This window comes from Hibiscus syriacus, unplaced genomic scaffold (genome assembly GCF_006381635.1).
Source record: "Hibiscus syriacus cultivar Baekdansim isolate YM2019G1 unplaced genomic scaffold, ASM638163v2 tig00116958_pilon, whole genome shotgun sequence".
NCBI lineage: Eukaryota > Viridiplantae > Streptophyta > Magnoliopsida > Malvales > Malvaceae > Hibiscus > Hibiscus syriacus.
In genome coordinates, this window is record NW_024063484.1 from 2,437,001 (window position 1) to 2,461,246 (window position 24,246).

Sequence of the window (24,246 nt, forward strand, 5' to 3'; positions counted from 1 at the left end):
CATTTTTCTTGTCTAAATTAATCCTAAACATGGATTTTTATCAATTTGAAGACGTGACACTCTAAGTTTATTCCATGTAACAAATTATCATAGTGATATATCTCAAAATAATTAAAAAAAGAAAATTTACTAATTTAAAGAATAATGTGGACTAAATGAGAAAAATGTATCAAATTCAAGGACTAAAGATCGTTTTATCCCTTGAATAGAATATCACATTTTTTTTTATTATTTTGGGATTCATCAAATGTCTTTAAAAAGCTCATTTCTGCAACCCAAAGTTGAAACCCTCAAGGCATCTCCCCCAACTCTTTTTGGTTTTTTGTTCTTGTTTTGGCCTCTGGGTATCTTATTTAAACAAATAAAAATAAAACCTTTCTTTTAGGTATTGTTGTGAAAGAGAAAGAGAGAAGAAAAATGGCACTAGAAGCTGTAGTTTTCCAGCAAGATTTGTTTGGTTACAGCAACAAAGAACTCTACGGCTTGTTAGGAGGAAATTTGAGCTATGAAGAGGACAATCATTTGCTTTATTACAACCAGACATCCGATGATGCTAACACTAGTTTTGTTAACGGAGATTACTGGGTTTCTTCTTCTTCACCAACTTCAATGGCTACTAACAATAATGTAAATGGATCATCCTCCGTCGTCGTCGACGATTCGGCGGCGGCTTTCGAGACGGTGACCTCGAGTCGTCCCAAAAGACGTCGACTCAAAACTCGTAAAAACAAGGAAGAGATTGAGAATCAAAGGATGACTCACATTGCTGTTGAACGCAATAGGAGAAGGCAAATGAATGAATATCTCTCTGTCCTCATTCATGTTCAGAGTCTTATGTTATATTATGTGTGTGTGTGTGAGATAATCATAAGTTTTTTGTTTTGATTAGGGTGATCAAGCGTCAATAATTGGAGGAGCTATCAATTTTGTGAAGGAGCTTGAGCACTGTGTTCAGTTGCTTAGTGCTAAGAAAGAGGTGAAGGAAAGCTCAGATGGAAGTAGTAGTACAAGATGCTGTTCATCACCTTTTGCTGAGTTCTTCACGTTCCCACAGTACTCGACTCGGGGCGATAATAATTCGAACCCGATGACCGAATCGATGTCTGAGAATCGATCCGCCATAGCCGATATAGAAGTTACCATGGTGGAGAGCCATGCAAACCTCAAAATAAGATCGAAAAAGGGACCGGCACAGCTCTTGAAACTGGTTTCAGGTTTGAGCAGTATGCGTCTTAATATCCTACATCTCAATGTCACTACAGTTGATCAAACTGTACATTATTCTCTCAGTGTCAAGGTTAGTATACATACATACATACACACATATGTATATACATACATATATATAATTGGCAACAAAAATGCAGGTAGAAGATGATTGTAAGCTGACTTCAGTGGATGACATTGCTACAGCAGTAAACCAGTTACTAGGCAGGATTCAAGAAGATGCCATGTTGAATTGAGAATTCACTGTGGTTTTTCATTCCATAATCCCACTGTAATTTCCACCTTCATATTATATATGAAGGCTCCTCTTTCCTTTTTTTTTTTAACCTTGAAATCGCTTAATTTTGCCACTAATTCCCTTTTAGTACTGCAGTTTTCCATTTCTTAGGCCAGTATTTTACCATAAGCTGTACTAGAAAAATAACTGTTGGTTTCACCAGAATAATGTAATTTACAAATAAGCCTGGCTTCAACAACTTTCTTCTCAACAGAAGTTCAAAGGAGACTGTGACCACTTAGGGGGCGGGGTACTAAAACCAAAGGCTGCCATATGAACAGCTTTAGAAAGGCTAATGGTAAAACGTTTTCTCCATTTTGCGAATTTTTTTTTTACTCCAACATTAGTAATGATAGAAGCCAAAAATGAAAAAAAATCATGGAAATTTGCTTTGGACAAAAGAAAAATTACCCATAACGACAATGATTATTATTATTTTCACTGTCTTAATATGACTTAAAAGCTCAAATCAAAATCTTTTGTGCATGGAGGATAATCACGACCCCGTGAATGTCGTACGATGTTCATTGTCGAATCCCAAGGTGAAAAATAAAATTGATATGTTGGTGGGGTTTTGATTCTTTAAATGACAGAGGAAGCGAAGAACTTAACAAATAACAATAATTCATTTATCATTTAAGTCGTTTGGTTCATGTAGAAATTCTTAATTCAAATTTTAAAAAATTTCAAATATAAATTATAAAATAAAAATCAAATGTGTCAAAATAACCATAATTTTAAAACTCAAAACATATTAAAAGCAAATGTGAATGCAAAATAGCGGTTCGGGGAACAAATCTAAATAGATATATAATAAATATGGATTAAAGCAACAACTGTAGTTGAAAGAATGTAAAATGAACCAAGGAGGATGTTTGCTCACTGCATGACTTTACAGATGGACCACTAAATTAACTTATTAGAAAAAAAAAATAAGGTGATAAAAGAAATAATATTTTATGTTAATTATGGTTAGGGGTGGTTTTATAATATTTTAGGGTTTGTTTGTATTAATGTGTCACTTTTCACATTCATTGTAGAAGAGTCTAAAGTCCCCGTAGTGAACCGTAGAACCATGTTTTGTTTATATATTATGCCTATGATATTTTTATTTTATTTTAGGAAAGATTCTAATCTTATATATTTTCCCCTAATTTTCTTTGTTTTCCCTCATGTTTTTTCTTGTATTTTAGAGACTTGAAATGATTCCAAGTTTCTCAACCCCAATCCTATTTCCATCTCTTCTTGTAATTAATTAATTTTATAAATTAAAACATTTTTTTATTAATATAAGGTGATTACAAGTGGTAGTATATGTTCTGAATACTCTCAACCGCCATTTAACAATGAACGCTCAAATATCCTACAGTTACTAGTGCGCGAACTCGGAACTTTTAGGAATAACAATCATCCCTTTAACCACTTAGGTCTATATAGTTGTCCATTATCTTTTAAAATATAATGGTATATATATTTAACTATATCTATAGTATGAATGATAACAAGATAAGTTTTTAGTCGATCAAACACTATCTGTAACGCCCTAATCCACTACGACCCGAAGATCGACAGACTATAATGTTACACGGACCACAAGTGGCTGACCCACATTTTTCCCCTTTTAAAACAACATATTCATTCACATAAATCCATATATTGACGTAAACAACAAAATAAATACATAATACTTGTTTACAGATACGAGAGCCCCCAAAATGCCTTGAATTTACAATTTACAAAATATTCAAACATATTGTTTTAACTCAACATAAACGGGTCCATTTACAATGCATGCCCCCTAATAAATAAGTCGAGACATACTCAAAACCTGGCGGCTGGCTGCTAAGTGGTCTAGGCGATGGCTCCTTCAAAAGCTCCTTCTACTAACTTGCGCACGCAAACAAATTTTGAACGCTGAGCTCACAAGCTCAGTGCCACAATAATAACCAAACTATACTATATGCATCCTCTAATTTACATTCTTATAAAATAACAATTAGCATACGAGTATGCTAATTTAAAACATACATATAGGTGTAGGCATCATGGTGAGGCTGAGAGGCTACATCTCGAAGCTTATGCACCCCTATATCCTACCTAGGGTGGAATCCATAATTCTACAACGAAACTACACACCCGTATAACTTCTTTTTGCAGCAAATATGGTGTGTGGCACCAGTATCGAGCCACCATTCTCTTGGATTAGAGTCAACAAGGTTGACTTCTGATAAGTGCTTAATTTAGTTAACATTTTGCTTTTAAATTACTCCTTAATCATTGGTTTTTGTGGCTTAATTGTTCGTTTTCATTCATTTTCTTTACATGACGTTAGATTTTGGAAATTGCACTAAAAGGACAGAATTATGCTGTTTTTTTTATTTTTGAAATTGAAGTTGAACTAGTGGGCATGAAACATCTGACGAGGCGATGATGTCAGCACCTTCTAGAAGATCCAGTCAGTGTTTCTAGAAGAACGAATGAATTGGCCGCACGTTTTTGGAATTCAGATTTGAATTAAACTCAAGTTTTAGGATAATATTTTAAATATTATATTTTATTTTTGTTTTATGTATTTTAGTTTAAATAGATTTTAGTATTTTAATTAAGTTTTAGGTTATTATTTTTATATTTTATCTTTGTTTTAGGTATTTTAGTTTAAATAGGTTTTAGTATTTTAATTAAGTTTTAGGATATTATTTTTTATATTTTATCTTTGTTTTAGGTATTTTAGTTTAAATAGTTTTAAGTGTTTTAATTAGGATTTAAGATGTTTTAGCTTGTTTTTAGGAATTTGAAGGTTATAAATACCCTCTAATGGTATGCCTATAAAAATATCTCTCTCATCTGAGTATAAAATCTTCTTTTTCTCTCTAGCTTTCTCTCTATTTTTCACATACTTTTCAATTATGCTAAATATGACTTTGGTCATGCTTAGATAATTTTATTTCAAGCTGAAGGCAAAAGCGAAAGCTCAATTCCAAACGTGAGAATTATAAGGTACTTAAATTGTTCGGATTTTCTCTCTATTTTCTGAGCTTACTTTTTAAATCAAAACAATTTCGACATTGGTCCGGATATTGTTATGGTTAACATTCGAATAAGGTTTGCTTATTGAAGCATATTCAACTTCCCGATAACACACTTAACAAAATTGTTTGCTAAGAGGAAACTGAGATCAGAATCAGTTATTGTTGAACGACATAATCCGAGTTGGCAGCGAAGAATTATCCTTGTAAGCTGACGTGAATCTTGAAGTAAAAATCTGTTTCGATGATCCGAGGAATTTGAGGCGAAGCTAAAGTCTGAGGCTGCTTTCACCATAAGTTTTTTTTATCTCAATTTATTTATTTGTTTATTTAATTTTTATCTCATTATACTTCTTTAAATAATTTAAAACTCCCTTTTATCTTTATTACTATTTTTAAAATCATTATTTATTATTTTATTATTTTTTCTTTTTATTCTATATTTTCAATTCCATATGGAATTCTATCTTCTTCTAAAATCAAGAAAGAGTTTTACTAAATCAGAAACATCATAGTCCCTGTGGATCGACCCTGATTCTCTATACTAATTTCCTTTTCTATTTGTTAAAGAAGCCAGAATTATTTTGATAGCAAAACAACGGTTATCAAATTGGCGTCATTGTCGGGGACTAACGGCAAGTATTGATCTATTTTTCTAGTTTTTGATTTATGTCCAGAAGAAACCCATGTGAATTAGTAGATCTAGATCCGGAGATCGAAGCACGAGCACGAAGAATCCACGCACAAACGCTTCAAGAAAAGAGAAAAAGATAAGAAGAACAAGAGCAAAGTTCATAAGTAGAATCAAATCCGGAGACTGAAGCCGTATTATGAAAATGCTCCGGTTTTAGTCTAATCAAAGAAATCAATTTAGAGGAACCCACACTTTGAAAAATCAGGTCGTCGAGCTAACGACGTTAAACAAAAGCGCTCGATGGGAGGCAACCCATTTCATTCTATTTTTTATTTTATTTCATTTTATTTCGTTTTATTTTTATTTTATTTTTAGCAAACTTTATTTTCATTCTATTTATTTTATTTTATTTTAATTAATTTAATTTAATTTTTCTCTGAATATATTCGAATTCCGATCGAATATTTAACGAAAAAACCAGTGCAGAAAAACTGACTTGGTTCGAACTTTGCAGAAAAATTCGAACAAAACAATGCAGAAAAAATTGATTTGTTTCGAACAGTGCAGAAAAATACACAACAGATTCGAACAATGCAGTGCAGAAAAAAAAACAGTGTAGAAAAAACAGATTTGGTTCGAACTGTGCAGAAAAGTTTAAACAGAACAGTGCAATATCGGACATTCTACTCTACAACAGCTCGTCTCCACGTAGCCGCGGTCGCCACTAGATTGGGGAATATTATTTTTCCCTCTCTTTGTTTTTAAATTTGATATATGTTTTGGGACAAAACAGAATAAGTGAGGGGAGGAAGGATAAACATGTCGTCAAATTTGTCATTGATTTGTTTAATTGTTTGAAATTGAATTATTCTGATGTTGATATGTTGGGATCGTTGGTTGTTAGTCTTGAATTTCGCTTTATACTCTTGCTTCCTTTTCGATTATGACCATGTTTTTTTATCGAATTTAATTTGCATGATTGATGATTGATATAGCTAGTGAATTTTTGTTGAGTATTGATATTTCATGCTTTTGTCGATAGAGATAAACTTGACTCAACGCACATAAACTTTTTTTGTGAGATTTTGGCCTAACGAGCATACGTTTTCTTTCTTGCTCATTGTTTCACTTGTGTGTGCCGAACTAATTAGGATATTCTAGAACTTGTAATCACAATGCATATCGAGACTACATGTTGAATGTAATGTTTTAATGTGATAGGGGCACCTAGGATAAACCCACTTTTCCCAAAAAGTTGTCCGGGAGGGGAAAGACCGATACCGACTCGGGGGTTTTTCTCTTTGAAAATCGTTTAAAAATGTGATGAGTCGCCACCAATCATTTAAGGTGAGATTGGAACACCGTAAAAACCAGGTGATTTTAATAAAACATTTTATTTTAATAAAATAATGAGTTTTAAGGTCTGGAAAAATCTAGAAATTAGGTTTGGGGTCAGTTACGCGTGGGGAAGAATTAGCACCCCCACAAGCGCCCAAAAATTGGTACCTGGTTGGTTACCCTATATTTAAAATCAGAAATTTTGAGTTCGATCTTTATTTAATTTAAAAATCATTATGGATGCAAAGTTTGAAAAGGATACCGTTTATTGAGACAGATAGCATTGGCCCCCGAGCGTAAATGTGGGAGATCAACTATTGTGCCTAATAACCGAACATTGCCTCGTTTTTAGAAAACATGATGCGGTTTTGAAAAGGATATCTACTTATTTTGGGAATTACCAGTAGTCACCCCCTGAGCACGATCGCGGAGGATACACTATTAACTCCTTAATAAGTGAATACTGCCTTAAGTTTTAAAAACAATGCAATCAAACAAAATTTTATTTAATCCTAATTATACTAAAAATAAATTAAGGTTTTTTCTAACCTACGGTGTCAAATTATGAAAATTAAAGAACCTAGGGGCTTAAATCTAAAATGTAGGCTCTAATATTAATCATATTTGATTTTAAATTAATTATTGATTCGAATAATCGAGATGGTCCCTCGGGGGTTTATGCGAGGGCCAACTCGAATTATCCCCTAAATTAAAAGATTAGTTTGAAATCTAAGCTAAAATGGAGGCTTTATTTAACGTATTTAATTATGTCAATATAAACCTTAATCGAAGTTCGAGGACTAAAAGGGTCAAAGAACTAAAATATTGGGCTCTAAGAGACTAAAAGTTTAAGGACCTAATTGCATAAATTTTAAATTACTAAACTAAAAGACAATAAACTAAATATGCAATAGGGACTAAATTAAAATTAATATTAAGGTAAAGGTTAAGAATAAGTAATTATATTATCATATGCTCTCAAGGTAAGATATTATTATAAACTAATAAAATGTGTTCGATATATTCATAAATAAAAACATGTAATGTGTACATAATATAAGTAATATAAGATGTATTTAATAAATGTAAAATATAATGTCAATATAGTAAAAACATATCACACCATTTAATGATAATAAAATAATAGAAAGTTAAATATATACACACATATACACGTAAACATAGCATAATAATTGTTAATTCCACACAACTAATACAAACATATTTGTACAATAAAACATATATATTAATGCAATTAATGTTTACCTATTACCCTGAAGTAAATGCAAATGTAAATATGAAGAATAAACTTTAATGGGCAAATATTAAAGGAAATAAATACAAATGCTAACATGATTCTAAAATGGATGGAAAGTAAGCTTATTTGGTAATTACATGTAAATAAAGGAAACTAAAATAAATGTACAACTTAAATATACAAAATCTGAATATAGGAATAAAATAGTAACTTTGACTAAATCAATAAAAAATGATCATAATTATATTAAATAAGTAAACAAAAATATAGATTAAAATTAAAAGGCTAGAACATCAAATACTAAAAACAGAAAAAGAAAAAGGAAAGTGTTGAAATTATGGACTAAAATATAGAACATACGTAAACTAAAGGGACCTAATCAACAAATCACCCAAAAATGTGTAACATACATAGCAAAAAGGAAATATATACATCAACACCTATAAAAAGGGAAAATAACTAAACTAGTCCTCCCCTAGGACTGAAATGCAAAACACGAACAAAGCAGGGGGGCCTAAAACATGAATAACCCATGAAGCTATATTATATAACTTATTTCATCTTTTTTTTTTGTTTCATTTTATTCCCAATCCCCCAAAAAAAGAGCTAAAAGCTCTCAACTTTGTCTCTTCCCCCTCGGGCGAGAAACTCGCCGAATCCTAGTGCCACCGCATCGGTCGTCACTCCGACCACCACACGCGGTGATCTGAGCCCCTAAACAATCCCAAAGTCACCATTTCTCTCCGATCTACCCCTCTTACACCGAACCTCACCCCTAAAACCAAAAAAAACCTTGGAACTACTCCAAAATAGCTCGACTCCTTGTATGCTTCGTACTCCGACGACCCTCGACGGCAGAGCAGATTACTCTCACCCCCAAAACCGTAAAACATTCTTCTTAAAAACCTAGATTTACACCCAAAACCCACATGCAAAGCTTCTTCGAACCCCTAGAAATCCTAATCGTCTCTAACTTCCTCGCCATCGACCTACATCGGTGACCTAACCCCAGTGAGACCCCTCATCTTCTCAGGTAATTTCTAGACTCTTATTTATTTATTTTTACTGTAAATGCACCTATTCCATACTTTTCGTTATTATTTCAAAGTAAAAATAAATGAAAATATTAAAGAACAAACTACCTTTCAACACTTAGTATTTCGATTGGAAAGATGAGAAGAAAAAAATGATTTCTCTTATTGATCTCGTCGAATCCCCATTTCATTGTACACTGATTTAGGGTTTTATAACCCATTACATATGTAAAAAATAATTAAAAATGTTATTGGTGCTATGTTAGAGCAGGGCATGTGCAAGAGTAGGGCATGGGCGGCAGTAGTGGCTTCGCATTAGTGGCCGAAAGTCATGGGTTGATGCTTGGTGGATCTGCAAGCTAGCTCGGGAATCTAGGAGTAAAACGTGGTTGTGCATGGTGTGGGGTATAGGCCTAATTAAAAAATGGTGCTCACAACTGTCCCTCTTTACTCATTGCTATGAAACGAGAATGAAGCAAAGATAATAGAGTGCCATTTTTGACTCAATCACTTCTCTTCAAGTCGCGGGTTCTTCTGGAAATGTTGATCCCTCAAGTGAGGTATTGTTGATTCAAAGTGTTGTGAATCGAGCACCAGAGATGTTCAAAACATCCTGCCTAAAGGTCTTATAGATGAACCGAAGGACTTATCATCTTGCTCGAAAGACTTATAGATGACCCGAAGGATTTAAGCATCATGCTCGAAAGACTTACTGATGGCCCAAAGGACTTACTCATCAAGAAAACCTTGAAAATCAAGCTTAGTTTCTTAATTGTCATCAAGGAACCCTTAAAAATTTGGCTTATCTTCCTTTACAAATTCTTTGGAGATAGTCATCGAGAAACCCCTGAAAATCAGGCTTAGTTTCTAAAAGCTCATTTGAAAACATCCTGCCCGAAGGTCTTACGGATGGCCCGAAGGACTTATCATCTTTCTCGAAAAATTTATAAATGACCCGAATGATTTAATCATCATGCTCGAAAGACTTATTGATGTCCCGAAGGACTTACTCATCAAGAAACCCTTGAAAATCAAGCTTACTTTCTTAATTGTCATCAAGGAAACCTTAAAAAATTAGGCTTAGCTTCATTTAAAAATTCTTTGGAGATAGTCATCGAGAACCCCCTGAAAATCAGGTTTAGTTTCTGAAAACTCATTTGAAAATATCATTCCCGAAGGTCTTATAGATGTCCCGAAGGACTTATCATCTTGCTCAAAAGACTTATAGATGGCCCGAAGGACTTATGCATCATGCTCGAAAGACTTACTGAAGGCTCGAAGGACTTACTCATCAAGAAAGCCTTAAAAATCAAGTTTAGTTTATTAGTTGTCAAGGAACCCCTAAAAATTAGGTTTAGTTTCCTTTTAAAAACTCATTGAAAATCATCATCAAGAAACCCCTGAAAATCAGGCTTAGTTTCTAAAAACTCATTTGAAAACATCAAGAAACACCTAAAAATTAGGCTTAGCTTCTTTGTTTAAAAATTGTTTTGCAAATATTATATTGTTTGGGTAACGTGCCCCCATGTCAAAGTAATGATTCTTCTTGGATTAGGTTCCTCAATTCTTGAGGTTCCGCTACTCGGAATATAACTTCCTTCATTCAAGGCTTGAGTTCTATCTTTTCCTTCTATTATTTTCTTGGAAAATCTATAAAGATATGCTTTGATGCATGAAATGTGAATGAAATATGTATCTATATGTAATGCATGACTCTCTTATATGCGTAAATATTCATCTATACTCCTCTTTTGGCTTCAAAATGGAGATCTCAGTCTTCCTTCACTTGATCACTCTTGTATGGAGTCTGCCCCCCAACTTTAGCATGGTCAAACTAATCATCTGGAGCAATCATGTCCCTCTCATCTTCTATCTTTTGTCCTGATTCTTCAACATAATTCTGGAAGAAGCATTACCTCTCTTAAATTCTTGTTGTGATCAGGTAGATAACTGGGCACCTTACACGTCTTTAACTTGATTTTTCAATTAGAATTGTTTCTCTAGAGTCCTTGGCTAACTGCAACATGAATGGTTCATTTCTCTGGGTAAGCTCTACTCGTGTTCATCTTTCGACCCTGGCACTCCAAGTGACGGGGATCATTCACCATGTCTGTTTGGTTTGAATATTGTTATCTTAACGACATCTGGCTTTGGTAATGCCCCACTATGGGTACTCATGGCTCTCTTTGTGCCAAAATCATGATTTTGAATGGTTTCACTCTAGTATCACTAATCAACAATGTTATCGAATAGCTTGAGGGCTTTTCTTCACGATGCCACAACCATATAAACACTTAAGAAGTGATCATAACTATCTTTTATTTTTTCCATGAGTTGGGATATGTGCCACCTTCAACTAAGGCGATTATCTGCTTCTGACAGTGTCATGATGAAGTGTTAGCATTTTCTTCCTCTAGTCCTTATGATCTCTCAAACTATTTTCTTTCAAGAAATTCTTCATTGTTCTAGCATCGTTTGCTCTTTTCTTCGCTAGAGGAATAATGAGCCTCATCAGCTTCAAGGACCTTTTTCACTTGAAATTGTCTTGTTTGAAAATGTTTTTCTTCTTTCTTTTAGAAATGTGAAAAAATGTTGAATAAAATTAAAAAATGTTGTCATTTTCTTTAGGATTATATTCAAAACAAATTGTAAAACAAGAGTTCATTGAATATCAAATAAATAAAATTTTCTTTTAATCCTTCAAAAATTATATACATTTGAAAAGTGTAAAGATTAATGCTGATAAAAGGTTCAAGCTGACTTGGAAAGGTAATGTGTTTCAGGTTAATTTGGGGAGGTAATGTGTTTCAGGTTGGCTTCTTGCATTCTTGATTCTGGTGTTCATTGATGTGATGAAGCAGCTGTCATGCTTCTCTTATAGAGATTTTCACTAGTTCTCAGCCCTCATGAGCGCCTTTAGAATGTGCAATGCTTTATCAAGAGATTTATGAGATCGTTATTTGTGTAGTGGTTGAAAATCTTCATGTTCGAGTTGCCTTTTCAGGTTTTCAACTAGAATTCTCCTTTGGTTTCGAGACGCTATCTAAAATTTTACGTCCTAAACCCTCTTTTTATTTTTTCCTTATAATGCATTAAAGATTTTAAAAAACTATTTGCAAATAAAATTAAACCTGAGGGGGCAAAATGAAATCTGAAGATATTCTCTCCACTTAGAAATCCATGTATAATTAGAAGGGACTTTTCAGGCAAGTAAATTAGGCTAGGGCTCATGGTTATGAAAGAAAGGGATAAATAGGGATAAATAAGTGTTTAAGGGTTAACGAACCAAGGATCTATTCATTTCGATGCCTTTAATCTTCTCCTGCTTGATTTGAATCTTCTCGTATACGTTCTTTAGGATCTTTTGGCGAACTGATCTTGGAATGATTGTGCTTGATCAATCTTATGGTTTAAAGCTCGATGCGTCATTTGACTCGAGGGACTCTTTGCATGTGCTTCTTATCTTTTTTCTTTGTTTTGCTTTTCTTTTTCTCTTTGCTTTTATCCTTGCCTTGATTTGGTATTCACACTTTACATTTGGTTTACTTTTCGGTATCTTATGTGGACTGATGATATTTGCTTATGCGAGCAGATTTCCTTCACCTTGCCCCCAGTGTGGATGGTGATCCTTGGTTAGGGTTGAATCAGAAGAAAAATACTATATGCTCAAAATAGGACAACAAGTGATATATATACATATATTTGAAAGGATAAATGAGACAAATTCGTTCATCATCTCATACATGGAAGTCTTTGTAAAAGAGGTATCCCAGGGGACGAGTATTCAAGATTAACATTATTTACATGAAAACAATGTGATTAATACATGATAGAATTATTTCAATGATTCCCTTTATTTTTCTTCTTCCATTTGCTCATTGTATACCCCAATTATTTGAATTCTCTTACAAAAACATGATCTACAACACTTCATCTTGTCTTTCTTGCAGGAAAGATCCTCGTCATGCCCCCAGGATTTATTGAGGTTGGGAAATGAATGTTGGTTCTATGTCTAGTAAGGGAAATGTGTGAATTTAAAGTCGTTATTCTGAAAAAGGTAATCTTATGGAAAGTTTATTTCTGTCTGGGAAGGTAAAGTACACATTTCGGTACCCCGGGGAGGATAAAGGTATGACTTTATGGTTTTCGGGGAAGTGATGTCAAGGTTAGTCCGTTGGTAGTAATAATATGTTATTTTGGGTAAGGAAACATGCAATGGTTCTTTCGGCTTTGGATGAGGTATGGAAGGTCTAATCTTACCACTTGTCAAAGATCCATAATTAATGAAGTAGTAAAACCTTTAATTCATTTGATATTCAAAGAATTACAAGATTAAAACTTGATTATATGTTCATGACCTTGGAAAACAACGCAAGTTCCTTTAAGAGTCTTAACAAAAAGTTGAGAATAAGGGCAAAAACAAGTTCAAACAAGATGCTGCAAATAACATAAAGTTTCATGATGGATGAAATGATTTCTGCATAATAAGGATGTACCATTATTCATCTGATGCAGTGGCATTTAATTCAATCGGATGTTACATATTGTGCTCTAATGGCCCATTCGAGTTCGTCATCCATTGTTCAACCAACTCTTGAGTTAACGTTCCATTACTGACGAGCATCTCTATTTCTTTTATCAATGAACTGCGGCTCCCTGTAGAATGCCCAGGAGCCTTTATGTGGAAATCACATACATTGTCTTTATCATAACTATGACTAGAAGGGTTCGATATTACTTTTATTGGTCTCGGAATGATATGTTGACTTTTAACAAGATGCGAGAATAATTCTGATATTGGTGCTTGGAACACCTCCAACGCTTTTCTAACTCGATGAATCTTCTTTGGTCGATATGAGCGATTAATTGTCCTTCCTCTCTTGCGGCTTTGGGGGCTCTGTACGTGACATTCATTTACCTCACTATATTTTGATTTTTGAGTAGTTGATCTTTCGGAGACAGTCTTCAAATTCCCCTTGGTGATTACATACTCTATTTGTTCCCCACTTGACACAAGATCTTCAAAATCATTTGTTGATTTTGCAAGCAATAATTCAAAGAAAGGGTCTGGAAGGGTACTATGAAACATACATGAAATTTCCTTTTTTAGCATCAGATGATGTACTTGAGCTGCCATGCTTCTCCATCTCAGTATGTATTCTCTAAAGCCTTCAGTAACCTTCATCTTCAATTTTTGGAGATCTTAACGATTTGGAGCCAAGTTTTTGACATATTTGTATTGATCCAAGAAAGCATTGGCCAAATCGATCCATGACTTAATTTGCTCTCTGCTCAAGCTGTTATACCACACCATTGCTGGTCCAGTAAGACTGTCGTAGAAGCAATGAATCAATAAATCATCGGCATTCAAGTACCCCTCCATTTTTCTACAGAACATCTTTAAATGGATTAAATGGCAACTGGTACCATTATAATTTTCAAACTCAGGTACCCTAAACTCGTAGGGAATAACCAAGGTGGGGACTAAGTTTAGCTCTCTCACGTAAGTTTAGCTCTCTCACGTCTAAGTTTTCACGGGATGCCTCACAAGTTTTTATTGCCTCAATCGACTCTTCTAACTGCTTAATTTTCCTTTGACATACTTGGTGACCGCGAGATCCTTCCCCTTATCCCAATAGGATGCCCTAGGGTGGTCAACCAACCTTGATGCGCCAATTTGTTGACATCTTTTAGCAGACACCTTTTCTTGGTTAACAACCAATGTAGCCAATACTCCAGTCATCTGACCCAATATTTCTTCTTCAAAGACTAAGGCTTGACTCCTCATACTCTATTGCAGCGTGGCCATTGACATCATATTTGATCCCGTAACTCTCTTTGGGACTGTTCTATTTCTTTTAACCTCTTATCCATCGAGAGTGGAAGAGAAATGTAAATGGGTGATCTTGGTATTACTGTCATGTAACCTTTCAAAAAATAATATGATATTTTTTTATATTATAAATGTATAAAAATTAAATTAAAATAAATGCAATGCATGCAAAAGAAATGTGTCAATCCATAGTAACCATCTTATCACAAAAGGTTTCAGTACATCGAATAACCAAGCTACAGATAATGAATAGCTTTAACTCCTAATTTTCTATCTCATTTAGGAGCCAGGTTATCTTTCAGGCATGGTCTGGTGCTGAGCCATCAATCTGCTTCAAATCCTTTGCAAATGTAGCTAAGTCGACCAACTTGTGAGCCACGTTGCTTGCTTGAGTAATCACCTCCTTCATCTCGTTGTCTTTTTTCTCCAGTTTACGTTTCAACTCTTGAAGCTGTAGGCGATATTGGTCATTTTGTTTCTCAGAAGACTCGGCACGGTCATAAAGTTCTTGTGCAAATTTCTTATACTCAACTATCAGCTCGATTAATGTTTTATTTTCAGCTTTACTAGCTTCTAGCTTGGTTTCAGAGTCGATGAAAGCGGTTGCCCACAATTCATTCTTCTTTTACCAAAGCCCCAAATTTTGTACATTTTGCAATTCTTTTTCATCGTTCAACATCATTCTTCAATTTAGAGGCCTCTTTTGTCCATTCCTCCGGGGTATTGCCTAAACCCATACTTTGGAAGGCTTGATTGATTATGTAAAAACCATTTTTCATGGCTTCTAATTCTTTGTTCAGAATGTCTTTTTCACTCTGCAGCTGATGTATTTGAGCTTCGTATTTCAAAAAATGCTCTTTATTTTGGTTATTCTCACTGATGTTTTTGTCATTGGACTCTATTGGCTTCACTTTAACCAGATGTTTGGTTATTGAACCTGGATGACCTTCCTTATCGAATTCTAGTATTCCATGTTCTATCAGGAAATAAACTCGATGCTTGAAGGAAACACATGTATCGATATAATGTCCTTGAGCTCCTGTGTGATATTCACAGTTGGCATTGGCATTGTACCACTCTGGATATGGAGGTTGTAGAGGCTTCACATACTGTGAGGTCACTTCTCGTGCTTCTAGCAACTTACTATACAATTCTCCATATGCGATAGAAACAAGATCAAAGTCAGGTTCACTCCCTCCTACATCTCGGTCATTCATGAGGTGCGTCTCCCGTTTGAAGAGATTATGTGTTTTTTCTTCCTCCATCTTTCCTTGAAATTTTACAGTTGTCACAGTTTCTTTTGTACCTCCTGATAACTTGTTGATGAGGGCAATGATTGCACAAGGCTCCTTAAGTTTGCTTGGTTACTTTGTTCACAAGTATCCTCTTATGTTATAGTTTTATTTTTGTCGAGTTCTTTCTCTTTTTGCTCAGAAACCTCTTTTTCTTTGGCCAACACATTTATTATATCCATCATCTTGGACATTTGTTCCCTCATTTAATGTAGTTCTCTTTGTTCTTTATCAGACATACGATCTTTGGACGTATAACTCCCTACTTTTATTGGAACTTCTTTCGAATGTCATTTCTTGGTTGTATCACGGCTTACCTGATTATGAAACCTTTTAATTGGTGACTACTCGGAATTGACACCCTTTTGTGTATATTATGACCATATGATGCAAGAAAGAGAAAGGAAAAAAGAAAACAAGTTAAGACGTATAAAAAACAAGTAAGGTATAAAGGTAAATGCAAAAGAAAGAAATGCAAATGCAGATGCAAATGCAACCCGATATTGATTCCAAAATAACTCAGTTTATACAAAAAGTACTCAACAACACACAACGTCTAAGCTCTTAGGCAAAGAGAGTACATCAACATGGAAACTAAACATAGAATATTTCCCCATTCGCTAATCTCTCGAGCTCTATCATCAATCCCATGATGCGTCGTTCTTTCTATGATTCTGGGATCACGAAAACTCGTAAGGCTGTCGCTTCTTTAGATAATTCATAAACTTGACGAGCAACACCACGGGCATGATTCACTGCTCTCCCTATTGCTTCATGTTATCTCTGAATAGTGTCATGAGCCTACCGTAGTGCGGTTCCAAGTTCTGGATTAGTCAATGGTCGGCTCTCCTCTAGCTGTTGAATTCGTCGATGGCATCTCTGTACTGTAACTTCTAGCTCAGCAATCTTGGCTTATAAGGCCTTATTTTCCTGTCTGTCTATCTATTGTGCGGATGAATCAACCCTGCTCTTTCTAGCTCCATTATCCTCTTTTTTAACATCTCATTTTCTTTTTGAAGTTGGAACCTATTGTTGTTGTAAGGGTTCTGAAAAGTCTCATCCAAACTAAGCAGATGTGCTTCGAGCTGCTCAATCTGTGCTCGCCTCTGCGCCAATTCCTATTTAGCCTCATTTATTTGCTCTCTCAGTGTCTGAAAGTGCTACAGGGCTCAGATGATTACCTTCTCTAGCAAAAATGATTCTTCGGTAGTGGCAAGGCTATCTTTGAACCGCATCTGCCCATACTCGGACCAGGTCTGAACACTGATTGCATTCTCAGTTATATCGGAAGATATTGTTGCCTTAAGCTCTTTTTATAATAACTAGGCAATATGGGAATCAATATCGTTTATGAAATGGTGTGATATGATAAAGATACATGCAATCAGGAAACAAAGCAACAAGTTAGTGGTATTAGAAAAAATCAATGAATAATTAGCGAAAATTTAAAGTATCAAATGTGAATCAAAGAAAATTAAAAACCCTAACATCATGCGATCTAATTCTTCTAAGTTATCCACATTGGCTTTAACAGGGTAGGTTTATTAAATTCTCTATATGAGGCTGGGTTCTAGAAAAGGTTCCCGAGCCATCTTTACAACATGCTAGGGTTGACCTCGATTTTGGCCCATTACAGTCTTACGAATCAGGTTCAGCTCAGGAGATCACACCACTAAAAGCGTATCTCATATATGATATATGTATAGGTAACTTAGGATTCTTTCCAGGATACTTTGTCAGACCCACAAGAGGAAGCCTAATGCTTCTCGTGAGGTGTGATGTTTCTCTCTACTTAGGTAAACCGAAATTAAGCTTGGGTTTAGAGCTATAATATGCAATAATTCTAAATATTCACAAAAGTGTAAGCATTAACCAGAGAGAAAATCTATTTTTTTCTTTTAAAACAACATAATAAAACATAAATTAAATAAGATCAAACTCACAATTTCCAAAATAGTAAATACAGGGTAACCAACTCGTGGCTCGACTCTCAATTTGTTTTAAAAAAACAAAGGTTCCCAGTGGAGTCGCCAAGCTGTCGACACCGTTTTTCGCCCGGACGGGGAAAGACCAATACCGACTCGGGGGTTTTTCTCTTTGAAAATCGTTTAAAAATGTGAGGAGTCGCCATCAATCATTTAAGGTGAGATTGGAACACCATAAAAACCAGATGATTTTAATAAAACATTTTTTAATAAAATATTTAGTTTTAAGGTCTAAGAAAATCCAAAAATCAGGTTCAGGAGTCAGTTACACGTGGGGAATGATTAGCACCCCCACAAGCACCCAAAAATTGGTACCTGGTTGGCTACCCTATATTTAAAATCAGAAATTTTGAGTTCGATCTTTATTTAATTTAAAAAACATTAAGGATGCAAAGTTTGAAAAGGATATTCGTTTATTGAGACCGATATTATTCGCCCCCGAGCATAAATACGGGAGATCAACTATTGTGCCTAATAACCGAACATTGCCTCGTTTTTAGAAAACATGATGCGATTTTGAAAAGGATATCTACTTATTTTGGGAATTACCAGTAGTCACCCCCTGAGCACGATCGCGGAGGATATACTATTAACTCCTTAATAAGTGAACAGTGCCTTAAGTTTTAAAAACAATGCAATCAAGCAAAATTTTATTTAATCCTAATTATACTAAAAATAAATTAAGGCTTTTTTCTAACCTACGGTGTCAAATTATGAAAATTAAAGAACCTAGGGGCTTAAATCTAAAACGTAGGCTCTAATATTAATCATATTTGATTTTAATTAATTATTGAATCGAATAACCGAGATGGTCCCTCTGGCGTTTACGCGAGGGCCAACTCGAATTATCTCCTAAATTAAAAGATTAGTCTGAAATCTAAGCTAAAATGGAGGCTCTATTTAACCTACTTAATTATGTTAATATAAACATTAATCAAAGCTCGAGGACTAAAAGGGTCAAAGAACTAAAATATCGGGCTCTAAGAGACTAAAAGTTTAAGGACCTAATTGCATAAATTTTAAATTACTAAACTAAAAGATAATAAACTAAACATGCAATAGGGACTAAATTAAAATTAATATTAAGGTAAAGGTTAAGAATAAGTAATTATATTATCATATGCTCTCAAGGTAAGATATTATTATAAACTAATAAAATGTGTTCGATATATTCATAAATAAAAACATGTAATGTGTACATAATATAAGTAATATAAGATGTATTTAATAAATGTAAAATATAATTTAAATATAGTAAAAACATATCACAACATTTAATGATAATAAAATAATAGAAAGTTAAATATATACACACATATACACGTAAACATAGCAGAATAATTGTTAATTCCACACAATTAATACAAACATATTTGTACAATAAAACATATATATTCATGCAATTAATGTTTACCTATTACCCTGAAGTAAATGCAAATGTAAATATGAAGAATAAACTTTAATGGGCAAATATTAAAGGAAATAAATACAAATGCTAACATGATTCTAAAATAGATGGAAAGTAAGATTATTTGGTAATTACATGTAAATAAAGGAAACTAAAATAAATGTACAACTTAAATATACAAAATCTGAATATAGGAATAAAATAGTAACTTTGACTAAATTAATAAAAAATGATCATAATTATATTAAATAAGTAAACAAAAATATAGATTAAAATTAAAAGGCTAGAACATCAAATACTAAAAACAGAAAAAGAAAAAGGAAAATATTGAAATTATGGACTAAAATATAAAACATGCGTAAACTAAAGGGACCTAAACAACAAATCACCCAAAAATGTGTAACATACATATAAAAAAGGGAATATATACATTAGCACCTATAAAAAGGGAATATATACATTAGCACCTATAAAAAGGGAAAATAACTAAACTAGTCATTCCCTAGGACTGAAATGCAAAACACGAATAAAGCAGGGGGACCTAAAACGTGAATAACCCATGAAGCTCTATTATATAACTTATTTCATCTTTTTTTGTTTCATTTTATTCCCAATCCCCCCAAAAAAGAGCTAAAAGCTCTCAACTTTGTCTCTTCCCCCTCGGGCGAGAAACTCGCCGAAGCCCAGCGCCACCACATCGGCTGTCGCTCCGGCCACCACACGCGGTGATCTGAGCCCCTAAACTATCCCAAAGACACCCTTTTTCTTCGATCTACCCCTCTTACACCGAACCTAACACCTAAACCCCCCCCAAAAAAAAGCCTTGGAACTACTCGAAAATGGCTCGAGTCCTCGTATGCTTCGTTCTCTGATGACCCTCGACAGTGGAGCAGACCACTCTCACCCCCAAACCGTAAAACCTTCTTCTTAAAAACCTAAATCTACTCCCAAAACCCACATACAAAGCTTTTTCGAACCCCTAGAACTCCTAATCATCTCCGACTTCCTCGTCATCGACCTACATCAGTGACCTAACCCCGGTGAGACCCCTCCTCTTCTCAGGTAATTTCTAGACTCTTATTTATTTATTTATTTATTTACTGTAAATGCACCTATTTCACTTATTGATCTCCCTGAATCCCTCTTTTATTGTATACCGATTTGGGGTTTTATAACCCATTACATATGTAAAAAATAATTAAAAATGTTTTTGGTGATGTGTTGGAGCAGGGGATGGGCACGAGCAGGGCATGGGCGTCAATAGTGGCTTCGCGTGGGTGGCCGACAGTCATGGGTTGATGCTTGGTGGATTTGCAACTGGGAGTAAAACGTGGTTGTGCATGGTGTGGGGTATGGGCCTAATTAAAAATATGGCCTACCCATTTATATATCCACTAGTGAACCATATTTGAGTCTATTTCCCTTTTATTGTTTTACACCTCATAATTAAACCTGAAACCTTTATTTTATTTTCCTCTCTTTTCACACCCTTACCGAGACTTGAGATCTTGTATCACTCTTGTTCCATGAAAAAAAAGATGAAAAAATCACTTTTTCGAGAAAAAAATAGCAAGTTGTTCATTGTTTCGAATAATAGAAAAAAAAAAGTAGACCCTTGTTCAAAAAAAAAGAAGGGAAGGAAAATCGATTGTTTCAATTGTCTTTCATCTATTCTTTTTTCTTGTTTTGTTTTTCATTGCACTTCAAGTTAATTCGTGGATTGTTCTTAATTAATTTGATATCTTGTTTCGGTATTTTAAACCTTTCTTTTGGCATTTTCCCTACCATAACCTAAGTCCCGTTACACCTTGTTTAAAGACTCCTTGATTATTTCATTATGTTCATTTTTCGTAGTGGATACTTTATCGGATTCCAAGCCTATGGTAAAATTTTGGTTAGTTTCGGTTTGAGCGATTTAATTTACCTCAAACACTTTGAGCGGATATGTGTGAATCTTTGTGAGGTATTGACTCATGTTTCATTGAAGTCGACAATTAATTGGGATATCTTGCTTTCTTTAAAATTTCTTGGTTGTATCTTTGCTTGAAATTTACTTGAATTCGGGAAATATCATGGACTTAGTTCGATTAGATTTGAATTAAACTCAAGTTTTAGGATAATATTTTAAATATTATATTTTATCTTTGTTTTAGGTATTTTAGTTTAAATAGGTTTTAGAATTTTAATTAAGTTTTAGGATATTATTTTTATATTTTATCTTTGTTTTATGTATTTTAGTTTAAATAGGTTTTAGTATTTTAATTAAGTTTTAGAATATTATTTTTATTTTATCTTTGTTTTAGGTATTTTAGTTTAAATAGTTTTAAGTGTTTTAATTAGGATTTAAGATGTTTTAGCTTGTTTTTAGGAATTTAAAAGTTATAAATACCCTCTAAGGGAGCCTATAAACATATTTCTCTCATCTGATAATAAAATCTTCTTTTTCTCTCTAGCTTTCTCTCTATTTTCCCATACTTTTCAATTATGCTAAGTATGACTTTGGTCATGCTTAGCTAATTTTCTTTAAAGTCGAAGGCTAAAGCGAAGGCTCAATTTCAAACGTGAGAATTGTAAGGTACTTAAATCGCTTCAGATTTTCTCTTTATTTTCTGAGCTTACTTTTCAAATCAAAACAATTTCGACATTGGTTCGGATATTGTTATGGTTAACGTTCAAAGAAGGATTTACTTATTGAAGCATATTCAACTTCCCGAGAACACACTTAGTAAAATTGTTTACTAAGAGAAAACTGAGATCGGAATCAGTTATTGTTGAAACGACACAATCCAAGTTGGCAACGAAGAATTGTCCTTGTAAGCTGACATGAATCTTGAAGTAAAAAATCTGTTTCGATGATCCGAGGAATTTGAGGCGAAGTTGAAGTCTGATGTTGCTCTCACCATAAGTTTTCATTATCTTAATTTATTTATTTTATTTATTTGTTTGTTTAAATTTTATCTCATTATACTTCTTTAAATAATTTGAACCCCTTTTATCTTTATTACTATTTTTAAAATCATTATTTATTATTTATTATTTTATTATTTTCTCTTTTTTATTCTATTTATTCTATATTTTCAATTTCATCTAGAATTATATATTCTTCTAAAATTAAGAAAGAGTTTTACTAAATTAGAAACACCACAGTCCCTGTGGATCAACCCTGCTTCTCTGTACTACTTTCCTTTTCTATTTGTTAAAGAAGTTGAAATTATTTTGATAGCAAAACGATGGTTATCAACTTCAGAGATCACATCACACATATCTATATCCTCCACATCCTTAGCCATTCTTTCCACAGTATTAGTCTTGCGAGCTTTAGCTTTATTTGGATGTCTATACTTGATTTGTACCCCATCTTTCCACAGTTAAAGCATTTCCCTTAGAATTTCTCCTTATTGGAAATTTCACCTTTAGGTCCCAGTTTTGACATATTCTTAGGTTGTTTTCCCTTCTTGGAGTCCTTGACTTCCATCACTTTTCCCTTAGTCTCTTCTTTGTTGAACTTCTTAGCAGTAATTTTGTTGTATTCTTCTATTCGAAGTCTGACAACTAGTTCTTTCATGGTCATTTCCTTCCCCTTGTGCTTCAGATAATTCTTGAAGTCACTCCATCCAGGAGGTAATTTCTTAGTTGTGGCGGCTACCTGAAAGGATTCGCCTATGACCATTCTCTCAGTAAGGATTTTATTGATTAATTTTTGGAATTCCTCCACTTGTTTTACTACTGGTTTAGAATGAACCATAGTAAAATTCAAGAACTTGGCAACTAAAAACATTTTAGTCCCAACATATTTAACTTTGTACTTGTGGTCCAATGTTTCCCACAATTTTTTTGATGTTTCATAACCAACATATATCAGATATAATGAATCTTCAAGACAATTCAATATTATATTCCGACATATATAATCTAAATTCTTCCAAGCTTCAACAATGTTTAAAGTAGTAACATTGTCTTCTCTATCTTTAAGAACATTATGATCTTCCTTCAAGAACCTTGAAAGGTTCCCTATGGTCAAATAAAAAGCCATCTTCTGTTGTCTCATCTTGAAAATCTCTTTGCAGAATTTTGTCGGCTTTTCGTTGTGGTTAATTGCCACTACCGATTGACTCACATTCAGATTTGGATTCTGAACCGTTACTACCATCTTAGCATTCATGTTGGGTGAACCAGTAGAGTCCATTGTCTCCATTTTTCTGTAAAAGAAACGAAACCAAAATTAGAAATAATTATAGTAAACATAAAATTAATTCTTATTTATTTTCGATTTTGTTATCGGACTGAATCAATATTCTGAAGAAAAGACAGTAATCGCAGTTACTTTCATTATAATTTTTGCTATATAGATTTGTTAACTTTGAGATTTTAGTAAACTCGTTAAGACGACAGGATAAATCCCAAAACAAATTATTTAATATCTCGGTTTTGTTTTCCCCACAATTCTGAATTATCTCGGATCAAGAAAGGTAGAAGAAGAGAAATATGTCTTGATATTGAATCCGAGAGTAACAATCCGAGACTAAATTGGAACCTGAGAAAAGTAAAAGAAAGAATAAAATTCTTTTAAAAAAATAAAAGGGAATTAAAGGATATAAAATACTTTGTATTTTGATCCTGAGATCGGAATCAGTTGAGGCATGTCGTTACACAGTTTCCTTAAGACAGATTTTCGGTCATACATTTGTGCTCGAGATCCTTTGGTCGTCTGTCTCCAAGGATACAACAACTAGATAATCAACTACAGTAGTACAACAGTAGAGATCACGAACTTTCCTTATCTTCGATTATCACTGGAAAAACTAAGGGAAAAGGGACATTTTCTGAGAATGAGAGAAAATATTTTCAAGAGAAGAAGACTTCTTGTATTCTGAGTTGTGAAAAAACCGAGAGATTTGCTTAGTATTTATAAAAAAAATTTGAGAGAGTTTTTC

General features: G+C 33.8%; 1 protein-coding gene across 1 annotated transcript; it reads left to right on the forward strand.

Annotated features, from left to right (window-relative positions):
- Positions 1–297: 297 nt before the first annotated feature.
- On the forward strand, positions 298–1,699 carry LOC120189644 (transcription factor bHLH96-like). The gene is made up of 3 exons (XM_039192864.1): positions 298–822; positions 890–1,297; positions 1,368–1,699. Exons 1-3 carry the CDS (start codon positions 418–420, stop codon positions 1,461–1,463), a joined length of 909 nt encoding a protein of 302 aa, XP_039048795.1. The 5' UTR covers positions 298–417; the 3' UTR covers positions 1,464–1,699.
- Positions 1,700–24,246: the final 22,547 nt, after the last annotated feature.

What these genes read in the sequence shown, in the direction of transcription:
- LOC120189644 (XM_039192864.1), top strand. Translation starts at nt 418, where the DNA reads ATGGCACTAGAAGCTGTAGTTTTCCAGCAAGATTTGTTTGGTTACAGC. An exon ending in ATCTCTCTGTCCTCATTCAT is followed by an intron (nt 823 to 889) that starts GTTCAGAGTCTT and finishes TGTTTTGATTAG; the next exon opens with GGTGATCAAGCGTCAATAAT. An exon ending in ATTATTCTCTCAGTGTCAAG is followed by an intron (nt 1,298 to 1,367) that starts GTTAGTATACAT and finishes ACAAAAATGCAG; the next exon opens with GTAGAAGATGATTGTAAGCT.